This window comes from Ranitomeya variabilis, chromosome 4, assembly GCF_051348905.1.
Source record: "Ranitomeya variabilis isolate aRanVar5 chromosome 4, aRanVar5.hap1, whole genome shotgun sequence".
Lineage (NCBI taxonomy): Eukaryota > Metazoa > Chordata > Amphibia > Anura > Dendrobatidae > Ranitomeya > Ranitomeya variabilis.
Window position 1 is genome coordinate 732,881,225 of NC_135235.1, and position 23,714 is coordinate 732,904,938.

At 43.6% G+C, this 23,714-nt stretch overlaps 1 protein-coding gene across 1 annotated transcript in view; it reads left to right on the forward strand.

The window, feature by feature from the left end:
• Positions 1–23,714, forward strand: part of LOC143768255 (uncharacterized) — a 73,643-nt gene that overhangs the window by 27,718 nt on the left and 22,211 nt on the right. Inside the window, exons 10-11 of the mRNA XM_077256948.1 lie at positions 28–125; positions 323–413. Coding sequence (XP_077113063.1) covers positions 28–125; positions 323–413 — 189 coding nt within the window. The remainder of the gene's footprint in view (positions 1–27; positions 126–322; positions 414–23,714) is intronic.

A 23,714-nucleotide genomic window follows, 5' to 3' on the forward strand; every position in this document is an offset into this window, starting at 1 on the left:
TTCAGTCCCTGTATGTGTTTCCTCCAGATCTATCCAGTAACAGGACAACACCAGAGAGATGTTCCCGTCCTCTTCTTCCACAGGACTGTAAACAAGAAGATCCCAATGTTCCTCAGGATCATCAGGTAGATGGAGAGAAGGTGTCATGAGATCTCCCCTATGATGTGTAGATGGCTGTGAAGGTCTTGTGCTCAGTCTTGTTTTATCCCCCAGTATTATGTTTTATACTTGTGTAATGAGAACGTTGGAGATGGCAGGATTAGAGCTTATCATAGATGTGACTTCTCCATCTGTCTGTGATTTTTCTCAATATTTGTTTCAGGGTGAATATCTGACCCATATTAATACTACAGAGACATATGTGAGGGGTGATGAGTGTTGTAAAGAGGAGATTCCCACATATGACTACCCAGGTGAGTAGTAACCACTAAATGCAGAGAAGTCACAGATTCTTCTCAGTCACCGTCTGTGGCTGCTTTGTCCGTGGTGTAGTCCGGCTGTATTACCATGATCGCCATTTTGCCTCTAGACCACAACATTCTCCTCCATTCAAAACTGTTCAAATGACTTTGGGCATTAAAGCCCTTTTATATAGAGCTTACAACCTGCAGGATCCACCTACCCTCTGGGGATAGAAGACTGTGACCGTTACCTGCCCAGATCTGTAAACTACAAAGCCAAATGACAGCACACGTAGAATGTACTGACAAGTTAGAAAATCACTTGAGGAACATTATTATGATGGGCCTGTAAGAGAAAGCGGAGGGTAATTATGCTGTTGGCTTCCTATAACCCTGATATCTTATTTTCTGAATCTACCTTCTCTCCCTTCTGTGCTGCTGAATGTGCTCATATGGTCCCTATAAGACCAGGTCCAGTCTTTCTGGCCAAACTTTGCTTTAACCCCTTAAGCCCCAAGGGTGGTTTGCACGTTAGTGACCAGGCCAGTTTTTACAATTCTGACCATTGTCCCTTTATGAGGTTATAACTCTGGAATGCTTCAACAGATCCTGATGATTATGACAGATCCTGATGATTATGAGATTTTCTAGTGACATATTGTACTTCATGATTGTGGTAAAATTTGTTTGATATTACCTGCTTTTATTTATGAAAAAAATGGAAATGTGGCGAAAATTTTGAAAATTTCACAATTTTCCAACTTTGACATATCTCTGTAATTTTAAAGGCAAAAAAGTTCAAACAAAATACTAAAGAAGTAACATTTCCCACATGTCTACTTTACATCAGCATAATCTTGGAACCATAATTTTTTTGTGTTAGGGAGTTATAAGAGTTAAAAATTGACCAGCAATTTCTCATTTTTAAAACCATTTTTTTTTTTCGGGACCACATCACATTTGAAGTCATTTTGAGGGGTCTCTATGATCGAAAATAACCAAGTTTGACACCGTTCTAAAAACTGCACCCCTCAAGGTGCTCAAAACCACATTCAAGAAGTTTATTAACCCTTCAAGTGTTTCACAGGAATTTTTGGAATGTTAAAAAAAATTAAAATTTAACTTTTTTTTCACAAAAAATTTACTTCAGCTCCAATTTCTTTTATTTTACCAATGGAAACAGGAGAAAATGGACCCCTAAAAGTTGTTGTAAAATTTGTCCTGAGTACGCTGATACCCCATATGTGGGGGTAAACCACTGTTTGGGTGCATGGCAGAGCTCGTAAGGGAAGGATCGCTGTTTGACTTTTCAATGCAAAATTGACTGGAATTGAGATGGGACGCCATGTTGCGTTTGCAGAGCCCCTGATGTACCTAAACCTTGAAACACCCTGCAAGTGACACCATTTTGGAAAGTAGACCCCCTAAGGAACTTATCTAGATGTGTGGTGAGCACTTTGACCCACCAAGTGCTTCACAGACGTTTATAATGCAGAGCCGTGAAAATAAAAATTCTTTATTTTTTTCACCTTAATTATTTTTTAGCCCCCAGTTTTGTATATTCCCAAGGGTAACAGGAGAAATTGGAAGACAAAAGTTGTTGTCCAATTTGTCCTGAGTACGCTGATACCCCATATCTGAGGGGGAACCACCGTTTGGGTGCATGGCAGAGCTCGCAAGGGAAGGAGCGCTGTTTGGAATGCAGACTTAGATGAATTGGTCTGCAGGTGTCACATTGCGTTTGCAGAGCCCCTAATGTACCGAAACAGTAGAATCCCCCAAAAGTGACCCCATATTGGAAACTAGACCCCCCAAGGAACTTACCTAGATGTGCTGTGAGAACTTTGAACCACCAAGTGTTTCAGTACAGTTTATAACGCAGAGCCGTGAAAATAAAAAAAATTGTTCCCACAAAAATGTTTTTTTAGCCCCCAAATTTTTATTTTCCCAAGGGTAACAGAAGAAATTGGACCCCAAAAGTTGTTGTCCAATTTGTCCTGAGTACGCTGATACCCAAATATTGGGATAAACCCTTGTTTGGGCGCACAGGAGAGCTCGGAAGGGAAGGAGCACTGTCTTTACTTTTTCAACGCAGAATTGGCTGAAATTGAGATGCGTCGCCATGTCGCGTTTGGAGAGCCCCTGATGTGCCTAAACAGTGGAAACCCCCAATTATAACTGAAACCCTAACCCAAACACATCCCCTAATCCTATTGAAAAAAATAGTTTTTGCGTCTCCACATTTTGAGAGCTACAATTTTTCCATATTTTGGTCTACAGAGTCATGTGGGGTCTAGTTTTTTGCGGGACAAGTTGACATTTTTATTGGTACCATTTTCGGTACGTGACATTTTTTGATCGCTTTTTATTCCGATTTTTGTGAGGCAGAATGACCAAAAAACAGCTATTCGTGAATTTCTTTTGGGGGAGGCGTTTATACCGTTCCACGTTTGGTAAAATTGATAAAGCAGTTTTATTCTTCAGGTCAGTATGATTACAGTATTACCTCATTTATATCTTTTTTTATGTTTTGGCGCTTTTATACAATAAAAACTATTTTATAGAAAAAATAATTATTTTTGCATCGCTTTATTCTGAGGACTACAGCTTTTTTATTTTTTCGCTGATGATGCTGTATGGCGGCTTGTTTTTTGCGGGACAAGATGACATTTTCAGCGGTACCATGGTTATTTATATCCGTATTTTTTATCGCGTGGTATTCCAGTTTTTGTTCGGTGGTATGATATCAAAGCGTTTTTTTGCCTTTTTTTTTTTTTCTTTTTCTTTTTTACGGTGTTTACTGAAGGGGTCGTTATGGATGCGGCGATACTAAATGTGTACTTTTATTGTTTGTTTGATTTTTTTTTTTTAGATGAAGAAATGTATTTATGGGAACAATTTTTTTTTTTTGGTAATTTTTTATTTTTCTTTACATATGTCAATTTTATTTTTCTTAACTTTATAACATTGCTCCGGGGGGGACATCATATTATAGGATCAGATCGCTGATCTGACACTTTGCAAAGCCCTGTGTCAGATCAGCGATCTGATGTGCACTGCAAGCGCTAGCTCTGAGCAGGCGCTTGCAAGCCACCTCATTGCAGGGCCCGGAAGCAGCCCCGCGGCCATATTGGATCCGGGGCCTGCAGGGAGGAGGAGGTAGGAGACCCTCTGAGCAACGCGATCACATCGCGGTGCTCCGAGGGTCTCAGGGAAGCACGCAGGGAGCCCCCTCTGCTTCCCTATGCTGCCGGAACACTGCGATCATGTTTGATCGCAGTGTTCCGGGGGTTAATGTGCCAGGAGCGGTCCGTGACTGCTCCTGGCACATTGTGCCGGATGTCAGCTGCGATAGTGAGCGCGGCCGATCACATATGACGTACTATCTTGTCCCTGGGAATTAAGTCCCAGGTCACCTCGACGGGATAGTACGTCATATGGGGTTAAGGAGTTAATGATCGACAACATTAATTGAGCAGTGAGGGCCAAGTGTGAATTTCTGTACAATAACAAAAATATTTAGAATTTAGAGTCCTCAGTGGTTGATACCTTGCAATGGCTAACTGAAAAGATGGTAACAAATTGCAAGCTTTCGAGACTACGCAGGTCTCTTCATCAGGCAAAGACTAAAAGAAATTCTGAAGAATCACATATTTATGCACAACATAGCACAGAAAAAAGACAAAACCATGGATTAGACAGGTGACATGAGGCAGAATTACCATGAGTGATAAATAGTTATGTCCATAAATATTGGACCAGTTCTTAGATAAGGAATGTTTTATTGTCCTCTGGGGTCTGGTTCTGTTGTGATCATCCCACATGGTCTGAGGGGCAAGTTCCTTAGTTGATGTAGAAAGACATAAATCCATGCGACACATTCATTCCTGCACTAAGACTGTCAAAGGTCGTCATCAGTTTATATTCCCAGACTCTTCTGTCTCTCTTAGATTTGAAGCTACCTTTTAAAACAAGTAATTTCATGTACATAATGTTATGATTTGAGAGACAAAAATGTATTGCCACAGGTAGATCCATTCTTTTTTCTCTTATTGTATGGCGGTGAGAATTCATTCTTGTTCTAAGCTTTTGCCCTGTCTCCCCCCACATACAGACCCCCAGTTGGACATTTAGTACAAATAATTAGGTACACCACATTAGAAGTGACGCAGCTGAAAGTACCTGGGATCTTGTAGTCCTGATGTGAGTTGGGGATCTTTATCTTGTCCGTATTCATTAAAAATGGACATGTTTTACATTTTTTTTCTGGTTGCAAGGAAAGGTTCTTGCAGCTTTTGGAGAGGACAGGGAGCTTCTGACAATGATACTTCTTAGATTTGGGGGTTGCCTAAAACACAGTAGTGGGGGGAGGTCTGGAAAAATGGATTGTAATCGGGCTTCTTTTTGTTGTAAAGGTTGTAATTTCCGTGCAGCTCCCCTTAGCACCTCCAGATTTGGATTATAGGTAACTACTAGAGGTACCCGGTTATTTTCTTTTGTAATGTAGCAGGTGATTCCTTGATATTCTGGTGGCTATTGTAATCTGGTTTTCAATTGTTCTAGGATGGTAGCCCTGATTCAAAAAGGTCTTTCTGAGGCGACCAAGGTGTTCATCCCTATCCATGGGGTTGGAACATATGCGATTGCATCTGATGGCTTGGCTGTAGACAATAGAGTTTTTAGGTGTTTTGGATGGAAACTGCCCCATTTAAGGTATGTTGGACGGTCGATTGGCTTCTGATACAGGGATGTCTCTATTTTATTGTTCTGCAGCTTAATGATGGTGTCCAAAAAGTTAATTTCAGTACAGGAGTAGTTGAGTGTCAAGTTGAGGGTAAGATGAAATTGATTAAACTGTTCATGGAACGTCTTTAGCTGTGGCTCAGACTCCGTCCAGATGATTAAAATGTCATCAATGTAGCGGTATACAAAAAAACCTGTTTGGGAAAGAAGAACAGACAAATCGCGGCGCCCTAAGTGCGTAAACACAATATTATAGTCTTTAAAGGGTGCACAATTTTATGCACTCACCTGATAAAAGACTGAAATGGCTTTAGATTATGTATCCTCAAAATTCCCTCTGAGATACTTTTCAATATACAGGGCTTGCAGCTTGCCTCAGGTGGATCCAAGTGAAAGAGCCAGAGTCAGGCTCACACAGGATGAGTAATTCAAGAAAAGCACATCCAGCCCATGAATGGCGCCGCTTCCCAGGACTCACATTCAAAGATGATATTTCATATTTTTTTACAAATCCCCTTTGTACTGTGTTTTTATGATACCTGAAGAAGGATATATACTGTATCCGAAACGCGTTGTATCTCTTCTATTTTAAGTTATGAAATAAAAAAATATGAAATATCATCTTTGAATGTGAGTCCTGGGAAGCGCTGCCATTCATGGGCTGGATGTGCTTTTCTTGAATCAATGTAGTGGTAGTAGGCCAGAGGCCTGATGGGACATGAGGACAAAAAGTCGCTTTCAAGCTTGGCCATGAAAAGATTTGCATACTGTGGGGCCATTTTACTTTCCAATGCTGTGCCAGTTTCCTGTAGATGGATCTTCTTGTCAAATTCAAAGTAATTGTGGGTGAGGATGAATTTTATACATTTCACCACAGAATCCGCTTCAGTCCCTGTGTTTTCCAGGAAGAATTTGCAGGCATTTAATCCATCCTGGTGTGGGATATTGGAGTACAAAGATTCCACATCCATGGTGGCCAGGTGTTATGAATCCCAATGGCAAAGGATCTCAGAGATTACAGCAAAGTCTGCAAACATAAATACCAGCTCACAGGGACGTGGTAACTAGGCTGACCATATACCTGATCCTAGCACAAACACTAACAGTAGCCGGGGAACGTGCCTACGTTGATCCTAGACGTCTCGCGCCAGCCGGAGAACTAACTAACCCTATAAGGGAAAATAAGACCTCTCTTGCCTCCAGAGAAAAGACCCCAAAGTAATACAAGCCCCCAACAAATAATAACGGTGAGGTAAGAAGAAAAGACAAATGTAAGAATGAACTAGATTTTAGCAAAGAGAGGCCCACTGACTAATAGCAGAATATAGTAAGATGACTTATATGGTCAGCAAAAACCCTGCAAAATATCCACGCTGAATATCCAAGAACCCCCAAACCGACTAACGGTGTGGGGGGAGAATATCAGCCCCCTAGAGCTTCCAGCGATATCAGGAATCACATTTTGTACAAGCTGGACAAAAATATAAACAATGCAAATGATCAAAAATAAGAAAGCAGGACTTAGCTTATCTTGCAAAGAACCAGGACCTGAAGACAGGAGCAAACAGAAATGAACTGATTACAACGATGCCAGGCACTGAACTGAGAATCCAGGAAGTTTAAATAGCAACACCCCAGGCCTAACGAAGCAGGTGAGTACCAACCTGGTAAAAGACAATCCAAGTGCCAAATCACTAGTGACCACAAGAGGGAGCCAAGGAGTATAGTTCACAACAGTACCCCCCCTTTAAGGAGGGTTCACCGAACCCTCACCAAGGCCACCAGGGCGACCAGGATGAGCAGCATGGAAGGCACGAACCAAATCGGCCGCATGAACATTCAAGGCGGCCACCCAGGAATTATCCTCCTGACCATAGCCCTTCCATTTGACCAAATACTGAAGCCTCCGTCTAGAGAGACGAGAATCCAAGATCTTCTCTACCACGTACTCCAACTCGCCCTCAACCAACACCGGAGCAGGAGGCTCAACAGCCGGAACCACAGGCACAACGTACCGCCGCAACAAAGACCTATGGAACACGTTGTGAATGGCAAACGACACCGGAAGATGCAAACGAAAAGAAACCGGGTTAAGAACTTCCAAAATTTTATAAGGACCAATAAAGCGAGGCTTAAACTTAGGAGAGGAAACCTTCAGAGGGACATACCGAGAAGACAACCAAACCAAATCCCCAACACGAAGTCGGGGGCCCACACCGCGGCGGCGGTTGGCAAAACGCTGAGCCTTCTCCTGTGACAACTTCAAGTTGTCCACCACAAGATTCCAAATCCGCTGCAACCTATCCACAACGGAATCCACCCCAGGACAGTCAGAAGACTCAACATGACCCGAGGACAAACGAGGATGAAAACCAGAGTTGCAGAAGAATGGCGAAACCAAAGTAGCGGAACTAGCCCGATTATTAAGGGCAAACTCCGCCAATGGCAAGAAGGTCACCCAATCATCCTGGTCCGCAGAAACAAAACATCTCAAATAAGCCTCCAGTGTCTGATTAGTTCGCTCCGTTTGACCATTAGTCTGAGGATGGAAGGCAGATGAAAACGACAAATCAATGCCCATTTTAGCACAAAAAGATCGCCAGAATCTGGACACAAACTGGGATCCTCTGTCGGACACGATATTCTCCGGAATGCCGTGTAAACGAACCACATTCTGAAAAAACAAAGGAACCAGATCGGAAGAGGAAGGCAACTTAGGCAAGGGTACCAAATGGACCATCTTGGAAAAACGATCACACACCACCCAGATGACAGACATTCCTTGAGACACCGGAAGATCAGAAATGAAATCCATGGAAATGTGTGTCCAAGGCCTCTTCGGGACGGGCAAGGGCAGAAGCAACCCGCTAGCACGAGAACAACAAGGCTTAGCCCGAGCACAAGTCCCACAGGACTGCACAAATGACCGCACATCCCGTGACAAGGAAGGCCACCAAAAGGACCTAGCCACCAAATCTCGGGTACCAAAAATTCCCGGATGCCCTGCCAACACCGAGGAATGAACCTCGGAAATGACTTTGCTGGTCCATTTATCAGGAACAAACAGTCTGTCGGGTGGACAAGAGTCAGGTCTACCAGCCTGAAATCTCTGCAACACATGTCGCAAATCAGGAGATATGGCCGACACGATTACTCCCTCTTTAAGAATACCAGCTGGCTCCGAGACTCCAGGAGAGTCAGGCACAAAGCTCCTAGAAAGAGCATCAGCCTTAACATTCTTCGAACCAGGCAGGTACGAGACCACAAAGTCAAAACGAGAGAAAAACAATGACCAACGAGCCTGTCTAGGATTCAGGCGCTTAGCAGACTCGAGATACATCAGATTTTTGTGATCAGTCAAGACCACCACACGATGCTTAGCACCCTCGAGCCAATGACGCCACTCCTCAAATGCCCACTTCATGGCCAACAACTCCCGATTACCAACATCATAGTTCCGCTCAGCAGGCGAAAACTTCCTAGAGAAAAAAGCACATGGTCTCATCACAGAGCAACCAGAGGCTCTCTGCGACAAAACAGCCCCAGCACCGATCTCAGAAGCATCCACTTCAACCTGAAAGGGAAGTGAGACATCAGGCTGGCACAAAACCGGCGCCGAAGTAAACCGGCGCTTCAGCTCCTGGAAGGCCTCCACGGCTGCAGGGGCCCAACTAATCACATCAGAACCTTTCTTGGTCATATCCGTCAAAGGTTTAACAACGCTAGAAAAGTTAGCGATAAAGCGACGGTAGAAATTAGCAAACCCCAAGAACTTCTGAAGACTCTTAACAGACGTGGGCTGAGTCCAATCATGAATAGCTCGGACCTTGACTGGGTCCATCTCCACAGCAGAAGGGGAGAAAATAAAACACAAAAAGGAAACCTTCTGCACTCCAAAGAGACACTTTGAGCCCTTCACAAACAAGGCATTATCACGCAAAACCTGAAACACCATCCTGACACTGAGATAAACAATCATAAATTTATCCAGATACTTCCGGAAGATATCATGCATAAAGGACTGAAACACTGAAGGAGCATTAGAGAGCACAAAGGGCATCACCAAGTATTCAAAATGACCTTCGGGCGTATTGAATGCAGTTTTCCATTCATCTCCCTGCCTAATGCGCACAAGGTTGTACGCACCACGAAGATCTATCTTGGTGAACCACTTGGCACCCTTAATCCGAGCAAACAAGTCTGACAATAGTGGCAACGGATACTGAAACTTAACAGTGATTTTATTCAGAAGCCGATAGTCTATACAAGGTCTCAAAGACCCGTCCTTCTTGGCCACAAAAAAGAATTCCGCACCAAGAGGGGAAGAGGATGGACGAATATGCCCCTTCTCCAAAGACTCCTTGACATAAGAACGCATCGCGGCATGCTCGGGTACAGACAAATTAAATAATCGTCCCTTAGGAAATTTACTGCCAGGAATCAAATCTATAGCGCAGTCACAGTCCCTATGAGGAGGAAGAGCACTGGACCTGGACTCACTGAATACATCCTGATAGTCACACAAATACTCAGGAACCTCTGAAGAAGTAGAAGTAGCAATAGACACCGGTGGAGAATCGTAATGAATTCCCTGACAACCCCAACTCGACACCGACATAGCCTTCCAATCCAAAACAGGATTATGGGTCTGTAACCATGGCAGACCTAACACGACCAAATCATTCATTTTATGCAGAACAAGAAAACGAATCACCTCCCGATGTTCAGGAGTCATGCACATGGTCACTTGTGTCCAATACTGCGGTTTATTTTCCGCCAGTGGCGTAGCATCAATTCCTCTGAGAGGAATAGGAACTTTTAAAGGCTCCAGGACAAAACCACAGCGCTTGGCAAACGACAAGTCCATAAGACTCAGGGCAGCACCTGAATCCACAAACGCCATAACAGGGTAGGAAGACAATGAACAAATTAAAGTCAGACAAAATAAATTTAGGCTGCAAATTACCAATGGAGACAGGACTGACAACCTTGGTTAGGCGTTTAGAGCATGCTGATATAACATGTGTAGAATCACCACAGTAAAAACACAGCCCATTCTGTCGTCTATGATTTTGTCGTTCGGTTCTAGTCAGGATTCTATCACATTGCATTGCTGGATCGGGGTTTCTATCACATTGCATTGAAACAGGTGTCTGTTCAGACAACACCGCCAGAGGATTAGCAGATTTGCGCTCCCGCAAACGCCGATCAATCTGAATAGCCAGCGCCATAGAATCATTCAGACTTGTAGGAATTGTGAAACCCACCATCACATTCTTAACCCCTTCCTGACATCGGACGTACTATCCCGTCGAGGTGGGGTGGGCCCCCATGACCACGGACGGGATAGTACGTCCAGCGCGATCGGCGGCGCTCACGGGGGGAAGTAAAAAAGTTTAAAAAAAAATTTCCAAATGTGTAAAAAAAAATAAAAAAAAAAAATTCCAAAATAATGAAAAAAAAAAAAATTATTCCCATAAATACATTTCTTTGTCTAAATAAAATAAAAAAAAATAAAAGTACACGTATTTAGTATCGCCGCGTCCGTAACGACCCGACCTATAAAACTGGCCCACTAGTAACCCCTTCAGTAAACACCGTAAGAAAAAAAAAAAAAGAGGCAAAAAACAACGCTTTATTATCATACCGCCGAACAAAAAGTGGAATAACACGCGATCAAAAAGACAGATATAAATAACCATGGTACCGCTGAAAGCGTCATCTTGTCCCGCAAATAACGAGCCGCCATACAGCATGATCAGCAAAAAAATTAAAAAGTTATAGTCCTGAGAATAAAGAGATGCAAAAATAATTATTTTTTCCATAAAATAGTTTTTATCATATAAAAGCGCCAAAACATAAAAAAATAATATAAATGAGGTATCACTGTAATCGTACTGACCCGAAGAATAAAACTGCTTATCAATTTTACCAAACGCGGAACGGTATAAACGCCTCCCCCAAGAGAAATTCATGAATAGCTGGTTTTTGGTCATTCTGCCTCACAAAAATCGGAATAAAAAGAGATCAAAAACTGTCACATGTCCGAAAATGTTACCAATAAAAATGTCAACTCGTCCCGCAAAAAACAAGACCTCACATGACTCTATGGACCAAAATATGGAAAATTTATAGCTCTCAAAATGTGGTAACGCAAAAAATATTTTTTGCAATGAAAAGCGTCTTTCAGTGTGTGACGGCTGCCAATCATAAAAATCCGCTAAAAAACTCGCTATAAAAGTAAATCAAACCCCCCTTCATCACCCCCTTAGTTAGGGAAAAAAAAAATGTATTTATTTCCATTTTCCCATTAGGGTTAGGGTTAGGGCTAGGGTTAAGGCTACAGTTAGGGTTGGGGCTAAAGTTAGGGTTAGGGCTAAAGTTAGGGTTAGGGTTGGGGCTAAAGTTACGGTTAGGGTTTAGATTACATTTACGGTTGGGAATAGGGTTGGGATTAGGGTTAGGGGTGTGTCAGGGTTAGAGGTGTGGTTAGGGTTACTGTTGGGATTAGGGTTAGGGGTGTGTTTGGATTAGGGTTTCAGTTATAATTGGGGGGTTTCCACTGTTTCGGCACATCAGGGGCTCTCCAAACGCGACATGGCGTCCGATCTCAATTCCAGCCAATTCTGCGTTGAAAAAGTAAAACAGTGCTCCTTCCCTTCCGAGCTTTCCCGTGTGCCCAAACAGGGGTTTACCCCAACATATGGGGTAGCAGCGTACTCGGGACAAATAGGACAACAACCTTTGGGGTCCAATTTCTCCTGTTACCCCTGGGAAAATACAAAACTGGGGGCTAAAAAATAATTTTTGTGGGAAAAAAAAAATATTTTTTATTTTCACGGCTCTGCGTTATAAACTGTAGTGAAACACTTGGGGGTTCAAAGTTCTTACAACACATCTAGATAAGTTCCTTGGGGGGTCTAGTTTCCAAAATGGGGTCACTTGTGCGGGGCTTCTACTGTTTAGGTACATTAGGGGCTCTGCAAACGCAATGTGACGCCTGCAGACCATTCCATCTAAGTCTGCATTCCAAATGGCGCTCCTTCCCTTCCGAGCCCTCCCATGCATCCAAACGGTGGTTCCCCCCACATATGGGGTATCAGCGCACTCAGGACAAATTGGACAACATCTTTTGGGGTCCAATTTCTCCTGTTACCCTCGGGAAAATACAAAACTGGGGGCTGAAAAATAATTTTTGTGGGAAAAAATTTTATTTTTATTTTTACGGCTCTGCATTATAAACTTCTGTGAAGCCCTTGGTGGGTCAAAGCGCTCACCACACATCTAGATAAGTTCCTTAGGGGGTCTACTTTCCAACATGGTGTCAATTGTGGGGGGTTTCTACTGTTTAGGTACATTAGGGGCTCTGCAAACACAATGTGACGCCTGCAGACCATTCCATCTAAGTCTGCATTCCAAATGGCGCTCCTTCACTTCCGAGCCCTTCCATGCGTCCAAACGGTGGTTCCCCCCCACATATGGGGTATCAGCGCACTCAGGACAAATTGGACAACAACTTTTGGGGTCCAATTTCTCCTGTTACCCTCGGGAACATACAAAACTGGGGGCTGAAAAATAATTTTTGTGGGAAAAAATTTTAGTTTTATTTTTACGGCTCTGCATTATTAACTTCTGTGAAGCCCTTGGTGGGTCAAAGCGCTCAAAACACATCTAGATAAGTTCCTTAGGGGGTCTACTTTACAAAATGGTGTCACTTGTGGGGGGTTTCAATGTTTAGGCACATCAGTGGCTCTCCAAACGCAACATGGCGTCCCATCTCAATTCCTGTCAATTTTGCATTGAAAAGTCAAACGGTGCTACTTCCCTTCCGAGCTCTCCCATGCGCCCAAACAGTGGTTTACCCCCACATATGGGGTATCAGCGTACTCAGGACAAATTGTACAACAAACGTTGGGGTCCAATTTCTTCTCTTACCCTTGGGAAAATAAAAAATTGGGGGCGAAAAAGAATTTTTGTGAAAAAATGTGATTTTTTATTTTTACGGTTCTGCATTATAAACTTCTGTGAAGCACTTGGTGGGTCAAAGTGCTCACCACACCTCTAGATAAGTTCCTTAGGGGGTCTACTTTCCAAAATGGTGTCACTTGTGGGGGGTTTCAATGTTTAGGCACATCAGTGGCTCTCCAAACGCAACATGACGTCCCATCTCAATTCCTGTCAATTTTGCATTGAAAAGTCAAATGGCGCTCCTTCGCTTCCGAGCTTGGTCATGCGCACAAACAGTGGTTTACCCCCACATATGGGGTATCGGCGTACTCAGAACAAATTGTACAACAACTTTTGGGGTCCATTTTCTCCTGTTACCCTTGGTAAAATAAAACAAATTGGAGCTGAAGTAAATTTTTTGTGAAAAAAAGTTAAATGTTCATTTTTATTTAAACATTCCAAAAATTCCTGTGAAGCACCAGAAGGGTTAATAAACTTCTTGAATATGGTTTTGAGCACCTTGAGGGGTGCAGTTTTTAGAATGGTGTCACACTAGGGTATTTTCTATCATATAGACCCCTCAAAATGACTTCAAATGAGATGTGGTCCCTAAAAAAAAATGGTGTTGTAAAAATGAGAAATTGCTGGTCAACTTTTAACCCTTATAACTCCCTAACAAAAAAAATTTTGGTTCCAAAATTGTGCTGATGTAAAGTAGACATGTGGGAAATGTTACTTATTAAGTATTTTGTCCAGAGTTATAACCTCATAAAGGGACAGTGGTCAGAATTGTAAAAATTGGCCCGGTCATTAACGTGCAAACCACCCTTGGGGGTGAAGGGGTTAATGGCTTCAGAAAGACCATTTCTGAAATTTGCGGCCAGAGCACATTCATTCCATTGAGTAAGCACGGACCATTTCCGAAATTTTTGACAATACTCTTCGGCTTCATCCTGGCCCTGAGAGATAGCCAATAGAGCTTTTTCTGCCTGAATTTCAAGATTAGGCTCCTCATAAAGCAATCCGAGCGCCAGATAAAATGCATCAACATCCGCCAATGCCGGATCTCCTGGCGCTAACGAGAAAGCCCAATCCTGAGGGTCGCCACGCAAAAAGGAGATAACAATTTTAACTTGCTGAGCTGAATCTCCAGACGAACGAGGTTTCAAGGATAGAAACAATTTACAGTTATTCCTAAAATTCCTAAATTTAAATCGATCTCCAGAGAACAGCTCAGGAATAGGTATCTTAGGCTCAGACATAGGACTGCTAACAACAAAATCCTGAATGCTCTGCACTCGTGCAGCAAGCTGATCCACACTAGTAATCAAGGTCTGAACATTCATGTCTGCAGCAAAGCTTACAGCCACTCTGAGAAAAAGGGGAAGGAAGAAAGAGGAGAAAAAAAAACAAAACTCAGAACTCCTTTTCTTTTAATCCCACTTCTGCAATGCATTAACTATTCATAGGCCTGGCATACTGTTATGAATCCCAATGGCAAAGGATCTCAGAGATTACAGCAACGTCTGCAAACATAAATACCAGCTCACAGGGACGTGGTAACTAGGCTGACCATATACCTGATCCTAGCACAAACACTAACAGTAGCCGGGGAACGTGCCTACGTTGATCCTAGACGTCTCGCGCCAGCCGGAGAACTAACTAACCCTATAAGGGAAAATAAGACCTCTCTTGCCTCCAGAGAAAAGACCCCAAAGTAATACAAGCCCCCAACAAATAATAACGGTGAGGTAAGAAGAAAAGACAAACGTAAGAATGAACTAGATTTTAGCAAAGAGAGGCCCACTGACTAATAGCAGAATATAGTAAGATGACTTATATGGTCAGCAAAAACCCTGCAAAATATCCACGCTGAATATCCAAGAACCCCCAAACCAACTAACGGTGTGGGGGGAGAATATCAGCCCCCTAGAGCTTCCAGCGATATTAGGAATCACATTTTGTACAAGCTGGACAAAAATATAAACAATGCAAATGATCAAAAATAAGAAAGCAGGACTTAGCTTATCTTGCAAAGAACCAGGACCTGAAGACAGGAGCAAACAGAAATGAACTGATTACAACGATGCCAGGCACTGGACTGAGAATCCAGGAAGTTTAAATAGCAACACCCCAGGCCTAACGAAGCAGGTGAGTACCAACCTGGTAAAAGACAATCCAAGTGCCAAATCACTAGTGACCACAAGAGGGAGCCAAGGAGTATAGTTCACAACAGCCAGGATGGTTCCTTCTGGTAGAGGACCTATTGCTGATAGTTTATTCAATAGGTCAGTTGTATCCTGAATGAAGCTGCGTGTATCCTTTACCAGGGGTTTAAGAATACCCTCTACCCATCCAGATACCTGCTCAGTAAGGGTGCCCACACATGAATTGATTGCTCTTGTCTGTTTGCTTCCTTCACATAGTCTGATGTGTTCATCATGACTATTGCACCTCCCTTGTCAGCAGGTTTGATGATCATTTCTTTGTTGGTCTTCAGAGACTGTACCTTTCTCTCCTAGGCACTGATGTTGGAGGCTTGTCTCCTGTTAGTATCTATGATGGTGGATTTTATCAAGTCCAAAGGTAAAAAGAGAAAAAGTAGTTAGCACTCACCAAGCCCGCTGCTGCAAACAAGTCTTTATTAGGACAAGGACAGGGAAAACATGATGTCTGAAGGATGACAGCTGTTTCGCGCTACTTGTTTGCAGCAGCGGGCTTGGTGAGTGCTAACTACTTTTTCTCTTTTTACCTTTGGACAACATGCACTTTTTTGGTTAAGCACCCCTTGTGTCCCTGCAAGGTGTAGGAGGCAGAGGTACTGGTACAGCACATTACAGCACGCAGATAGGTGATCGCGTTTTGCCAGCAGTGCGGGTATTTGCATTTTCTTCTTTTTTTGGACTTTGTGGATTTTATCAAGTGTCTGAAGGTGTCTATATATTTATCCAAATGAGGGTTGCGTCCAGGTGGAGGTGTCCAGTCTACATACAGGAGAGATATATAAATATGTGATTCTTCAGGATTTCTTTTAGTCTCGCCTGATGAAGAGACCTGAGTAGTCTCGAAAGCTTGCAATTTGTTGCCATCTTTTCAGCTAGCCATTAAAAGGTATCGACCACTGAGGACTCTCAATTCTAAATATTTTTCTATCTACTGGCTTAAGGTACCTTCACACGAAACGACATTATAACGATATCGCTAGCAATCCGTGACGTTGCAGCGTCCTCGCTAGCGATATCGTTTCGTTTGACACGCAGCAGCGATCAGGATCCTGCTGTGATGTCGCTGGTCGCTGAATAAAGTCCAGAACTTTATTTGGTCGTCCGATCGCTGTGTATCGTTGTGTTTGAAAGCAAAAGCAACGATACCAGCGATATTTTACACTGGTAACCAGGGTAAACATCGGGTTACTAAGCGCAGGGCCGCGCTTAGTTACCCGATGTTTACCCTGGTTACTAGCGTAAAATGTAAAAAAAACAAACAGCACATACTCACATTGCGTCCCCTGCAGTCTGCTTCCTCCTCTGACTCAGCGCCGCAAAGTGAAAGTGAAAGCAGCACAGCGGTGACGTCACCGCTCTGCTCTCACTGTACGGCGCTCAGTCAGTCAGGAAGTGGACGCAGGGGGACGTGAATGTAAGTATGTGCTGTTTGTTTTTTTTAGATTTTACGCTGGTAACCAGGGTAAACATCGGGTTACTAAGCGCGGCCCTGCGCTTAGTTACCCGATGTTTACCCTGGTTACCAGGGGACCTCGGCATAGTTGATCGCTGGAGAGCGGTCTGTGTGACAGCTCTCCAGCGACCAAACAGCGACGCTGCAGCGATCGACATCGTTGTCGCTATCGCTGCAGCGTCGCTTCGTGTGAAGGTACCTTTACACGGTACCAAGATATATACAGGTCCTTCTCAAAAAATTAGCATATAGTGTTAAATTTCATTATTTACCATAATGTAATGATTACAATTAAACTTTCATATATTATAGATTCATTATCCACCAACTGAAATTTGTCAGGTCTTTTATTGTTTTAATACTGATGATTTTGGCATACAACTCCTGATAACCCAAAAAACCTGTCTCAATAAATTAGCATATTTCACCCATCCAATCAAATAAAAGTGTTTTTTAATAACAAACAAAAAAAACATCAAATAATAATGTTCAGTTATGCACTCAATACTTGGTCGGGAATCCTTTGGCAGAAATGACTGCTTCAATGCGGCGTGGCATGGAGGCAATCAGCCTGTGACACTGCTGAGATGTTATGGAGGCCCAGGATGCTTCAATAGCGGCCTTAAGCTCATCCAGAGTGTTGGGTCTTGCGTCTCTCAACTTTCTCTTCACAATATCCCACAGATTCTCTATGGGGTTCAGGTCAGGAGAGTTGGCAGGCCAATTGAGCACAGTAATACCATGGTCAGTAAACCATTTACCAGTGGTTTTGGCACTGTGAGCAGGTGCCAGGTCGTGCTGAAAAATGAAATCTTCATCTCCATAAAGCATTGACCCTGCCCTTGATGAAACACAGTGGACCAACACCAGCAGCTGACATGGCACCCCACACCATCACTGACTGTGGGTACTTGACACTGGACTTCAGGCATTTTGGCATTTCCTTCTCCCCAGTCTTCCTCCAGACTCTGGCACCTTGATTTCCGAATGACATGCAAAATTTGCTTTCATCAGAAAAAAGTACTTGGGACCACTTAGCAACAGTCCAGTGCTGCTTCTCTGTAGATCACCTCTTCTCGTTGTACAGCGTTTTCTGCCACATTGTTTCCTTCCAACAGACTTACCATTGAGGTGCCTTGATACAGCACTCTGGGAACAGCCTATTTGTTGAGAAATTTCTTTCTGGGTCTTACCCTCTTGCTTGAGGGTGTCAATGATGGCCTTCTTGACATCTGTCAGGTCGCTAGTCTTACCCATGATGGGGGTTTTGAGTAATGAACCAGGCAGGGAGTTTTTAAAAGCCTCAGGTATCTTTTGCCTGTGTTTAGAGTTAATTAGTTGATTCAGAAGATTAGGGTAATAGGTCGTTTAGAGAACCTTTTCTTGATATGCTAATTTATTGAGACAGGTTTTTTGGGTTATCAGGAGTTGTAGGCCAAAATCATCAGTATTAAAACAATAAAAGACCTGACAAATTTCAGTTGGTGGATAATGAATCTATAATATATGAAAGTTTAATTGTAATCATTACATTATGGTAAATAATGAAATTTAACACTATATGCTAATTTTTTGAGAAGGACCTGTATCTTTCCTGTATAAAAATGGAGGATACCAGAACTTACAGAAATTACAACCTTTACTACAAAAAGATGCCCGCTTACAATCCATTTTTCCAGACCCCCCACTATTGTGCTTTAGGCAGCCCCCAAATCTAAGAAGCATCATTGTCAAGAGCTCCCTGTCCTCTCCAACAGCTGCAGGTACCTTTCCTTGCAATCAGAAAAAAATGTAAAACCTGTTCATTTATAATGACCCTGAACAAGATAAAGATCCCCAATTCACATCAGGACTACAAGATACCAGGTACTTTCAGCTGCGTCAGTTCTAATGTGGTGCACCTAATTATTTGTACTAAATGTCCAACTGGGGGTCTGAATGTGGGGGAGACAGGGCAGAAACTGAGAACAAGAATGAACTCTCATCGCCACACAATAAGAGAAAAAAAGAATGGATCTCCCTGTGGCAAAATATTTTTGTCTCTCAAATCATAACATTATGGACATGAAATTACTTGTATTAAAAGTAGCTTCAAATCTAAGAGAGACAGAAGAGTATGGGAATATAAACTGATGACGACCTTTGACAGTCTTCGTGCAGGAATTAATGTGTCGCATGGATTTATGTCTTTTTACATCAGCTAAGGAACTTGCCCCTCAGACCATGTGGGGTCATCACAACAGAACCAGACCCCAATCAGAGGACAATAAAACATTCCTTATCTAAGAACTGGCCCAATATTTATGGACATAAATGTTTATCACTAATGGTAATTCTGCTTCATGTCACCTGTCTTATCCATGTTTTTTTTTTTGTTCTGTGCTATGTTGTGCATCAATATGTGATTCTTCAGAATTTCTTTTAGTCTTTGCCGGATGAAGAGACCTGTGTAGTCTCGAAAGCTTGCAATTTGTTACCATCTTTTCAGTTAGCCATTAAAAGGTATCAACCACTGAAGACTCTCAATTCTAAATATTTTTCTATCTACTGGCTAACACAATACCAAGATATATATCTTTCCTGTACAATAACAGGATGTACAATAACAAATTGTATTGTGGTACCGTGTTAGCCAGAAAAATCGATGTGAATACTTTTCTGCCCAATGATGACAAAAGTATTCTAGGAGTGATACCTTTATTGGCTAACCAGAAAATAATATGTTTGCAGCTTTCAGAGCACAGTGGCTCCTTCTTCAGGCAAGATTACAAATGGGTTAATAAGAAAAAAGCACAACATTTAAGGAATACTACAGTAGGACATGGCTTCAGGAGGTGTGATGCCTCCTAAAGATAATTACCGTATATACTCGAGTATTAGCCAAGATTTTCAGCCCATTTTTTTAGACTGAAAGTGCCCCTCTTGGCTTATACTAGAGTCGTTGTCCCAGGGGTCGGCGGGGAAGGAGGAGCGGCAGCTGTCAAATCATACTTACCTGCTCCCGGCGCGTCTCTGCATGTTCCTGCAGCTCTGGCCCCCACAGCTTCTTCCTGTGTTCAGCGGTCACGTGGTACTGCTCATTAAAGTAATGAATATGGACACATATTCATTACTTTAATGAGCGGTATGATGTGACCGCTGAACACAGGAAGAAGCTGCGGGTGCCCGGAGACCAACTGTCAGTGAGAAGCTGCCAGGGACCACGCCGGGAGCAGGAGAGTATAACGGGGAGGGTGAGCATTGCGCGATATTCACCTGTCCCCGTTCCACCGCTGTGCGCCGCTCCACTTCCACGTCCTCTGCCTGTGACGTTCAGGTCAGAGGGCGCGATGACGTGTTTAGTGCGCACCGCCCTCTGCCTGAACAATCACTGCGGAAAACACGGAAGAGGAGCAGCGCACAGTGGTGGAACGGGGACAGGTGAATATCGTAAGTGCCGGGGGCCTGCTCCGGACAAGAGGTGAGTGTGTATTTTTTTTTTTTATCGCAGCAGACGGCTATGGGGCAACTGTTTCTATGGAGCATCTTATGGGGCCATAATCAACCTTTGTGCAGCATTATATGGGGCAAATGTTTCTATGGAGTATCTTACGGGGCCATAATCAGCCTTTGTGCAGCATTGTATGGGGCATATTTTCTATGGGGCCATAATCAACCTATGCAGCTTTGTATGGGGCACATTATCTGTGGAGCATCTTATGGGGCCATAATCAACCTATGCAGCATTGTATGGGTCATATTTTCTATGGGGCCATAATCAACCTATGCAGCTTTGTATGGGGCACATTATCTATGGAGCATCTTATGGGGCCATAATCAACCTTTGTGCAGCATTATATGAGGCAAATGTTTCTATGGAGTATCTTATGGGGCCATAATCAGCCTTTGTGCAGCATTGTATGGGGCACATTATCTATGGAGCATCTTATGGGGCCATAATCTATTCAGCACTGTATGGGACACATTATCTATGGAGCATCTTATGGGGCCATAATCAACCTATGCAGCATTGTATAGGGCATATTTTCTATGGGGCCATAATCAACCTATGCAGCATTGTATGCAGGGCTGCCTCTAGAAATTTCGGGGCCCCATACTGGCAAAATTTTCGGGGCCCCCTTGAGACTCCGCCCAGGCTCCACCCCAGCCCCGCCTCCACGCTCCACCCCTCAAACTGTCCACAGTCCCACCGCTCTCTCTTGGAAAAACTCCACTTCTCACCAATCACACATTGAGGGTACGTGTCCACCTTCAGGATGGCCGGCGGTTGCGTCGGAGCGGCAAACCCGCTCGGCGCTAAGCCCCGCCCCCTACTGTGATGCGATGATGCCGGATGTGTTCATTGCACACATCCGGGATCATCGCACCCCACACATAGGGCCCTGTGTTATAGCTTGCGGCGGCACAGCTGCCGCAAGGAACACGGACATGCTGCGATCTTAAAAGAAGCGCCGCATGTCCGGAGTCGCAGGGCCGCCGGGTGCGTGTTACCACGCATAGTGGAGACGGGATTTCATAAAATCCCCTTCACTATGCTGGAACATCTGGACGCTGCGTGTTTGATGCTGTGGCCCCACGCAGCGTCAAACACGCAGCGTTTACTTAACGTGGACACATACCCTAACAGTTCCCATCACCAGATCACACATATAGCCGGCAGCTTTTGTTTGGGCCAAAAGATTTTGTAAGCCGCCACCATAACACGGTAGACTCTTTTGGTGAGGCCCTACTCTGCTGTAACCTATTAAATATTTGTTAAAATATGCAATACAATTTAGGTATATTTTTATTTATTTTTCAATTTTTAAAATGACCAATAATATCACATAAAAAGAACAAATACCGCTACACCATGACCAGATGACATATTACCACCACAGTGATCGAATAATATCACATACAAGGGACAAATACCGCTACACCATGACCAGACCGCATATTACCACCACAGTGATCGAATAATATCACATGACCAGATGACATATTACCACCACAGTGATCGAATAATATCACATACAAGGAACAAATACCGCAACACCATGTCCAGACCACATATTACCACCACATAGTTACTGAATACTACAATTCTGATCAGTAATAAAAAAAAAAGCACCACACTATCACCATAAGTGCCATTATACACAGGAGATCTTTACTTAGTATGCAGTGTCTGTGTACAGATAATACAGTGATCACTAGTGAAATTATACACAGGAGCTCTGTATATAGTATACAGTGTATAGTGTCAGTGTATAGGTAACACTGACTTACCAGTGACGTCTCTAGGTGAAGTCCTTCATCTTTCATCCAGCACAGACCGCCATCATGTCTTCAAGCCAGGACTCGTTTCTGCAGGAAATAACACAGTTATCTCGAGCTCCGCTTGTGGAACACATTACTTAATTTTTCCCAACTTCTACATTACACCGCATAAAGAAAAAGAGGCGACATAGTGTCACTCTACACAGTAACAGGACCGCCCCCTCATTTAAAACAGTGTCCTCAGAAAATAAATACATCACTGCAGTAATAATATCTGTTATGGTTCTCAATGGCAAGAGAACATAGCCCAGCAAACATAAGAACTAGCTCTTGGAAGGATGGAAACTAAACTGACCATGAACTAAACCTGCCGCACAACTAACAGTAGCCGGGTAGCGTAGCCTGCGTTTTATCCCTAGACGCCCAGCGCCGGCCGGAGGACTAACTAATCCTGGCAGAGGAAAATATAGTCCTGGCTCCTGGCTCACCTCTAGAGAAATTTCCCCGAAAGGCAGACAGAGGCCCCACAAATATTGGCGGTGATTTTAGATGAAAATGACAAACGTAGTATGAAAATAGGTTTAGCAAAATTGAGGTCCGCTTACTAGATAGCAGGAAGACAGAAAGGGCACTTTCATGGTCAGCTGAAAACCCTATCAAAACACATCCTGAAATTACTTTAAGACTCTAGTATTAACTCATAACATCAGAGTGGCAATTTCAGATCACAAGAGCTTTCCAGACACAGAAACGAAACTACAGCTGTGAACTGGAACAAAATGCAAAAACAAACAAGGACTAAAGTCCAACTTAGCTGGGAGTTGTCTAGCAGCAGGAACATGCACAGAAAGGCTTCTGATTACAATGTTGACCGGCATGGAAGTGACAGAGGAGCAAGGCTAAATAGCGACTCCCACATCCTGATGGAAACAGGTGAACAGAGAGGATGATGCACACCAGTTCAATTCCACCAGTGGCCACCGGGGGAGCCCAAAATCCAATTTCACAACAAATATCCCTTAATTAGTCCCTATGGTAATAATATTCCCCATCCTGGCCCCCGTGTGTCTCATTCCTGGCGTCAGCCATATGTTCTCCCATCCTGCCCTCATGAGTATCCATCCTGCCCCATATGATCTCCCCATCCTGCCCCATCTGTCTCCATCGTATCCATCCTGCCCCATGATCCTGCACAATCTGTCTCCAATTCTGCCCCCAGTGTCTCCAATCATGCCCCATCTGTCTCCAATCCTTCCCCATCTGTCTCCAGTCATGCCCCCATGTCTTTCATCATACCCCATATCTCCATTCTGCCCCTGTGTCCAGCATCATTCATAGCCCCTGTGTCCAGCATCATTCATAGCCCCTGTGTCCAGCATCATTCATAGCCCCTGTGTCCACCATCATTCATAGCCCCTGTGTCCAGCATCATTCATAGCCCCTGTGTCCAGCATCATTCATAGCCCCTGTGTCCAGCATCATTCATAGCCCCTGTGTCCAGCATCATTCATAGCCCCTGTGTCCAGCATCATTCATAGCCCCTGTGTCCAGCATCATTCATAGCCCCTGTGTCCAGCATCATTCATAGCCCCTGTGTCCAGCATCTCTGCCCGTGTCCAGCATCTCTGCCCCTGTGTCCAGCATCTCTGCCCCTGTGTCCAGCATCTCTGCCCCTGTGTCCAG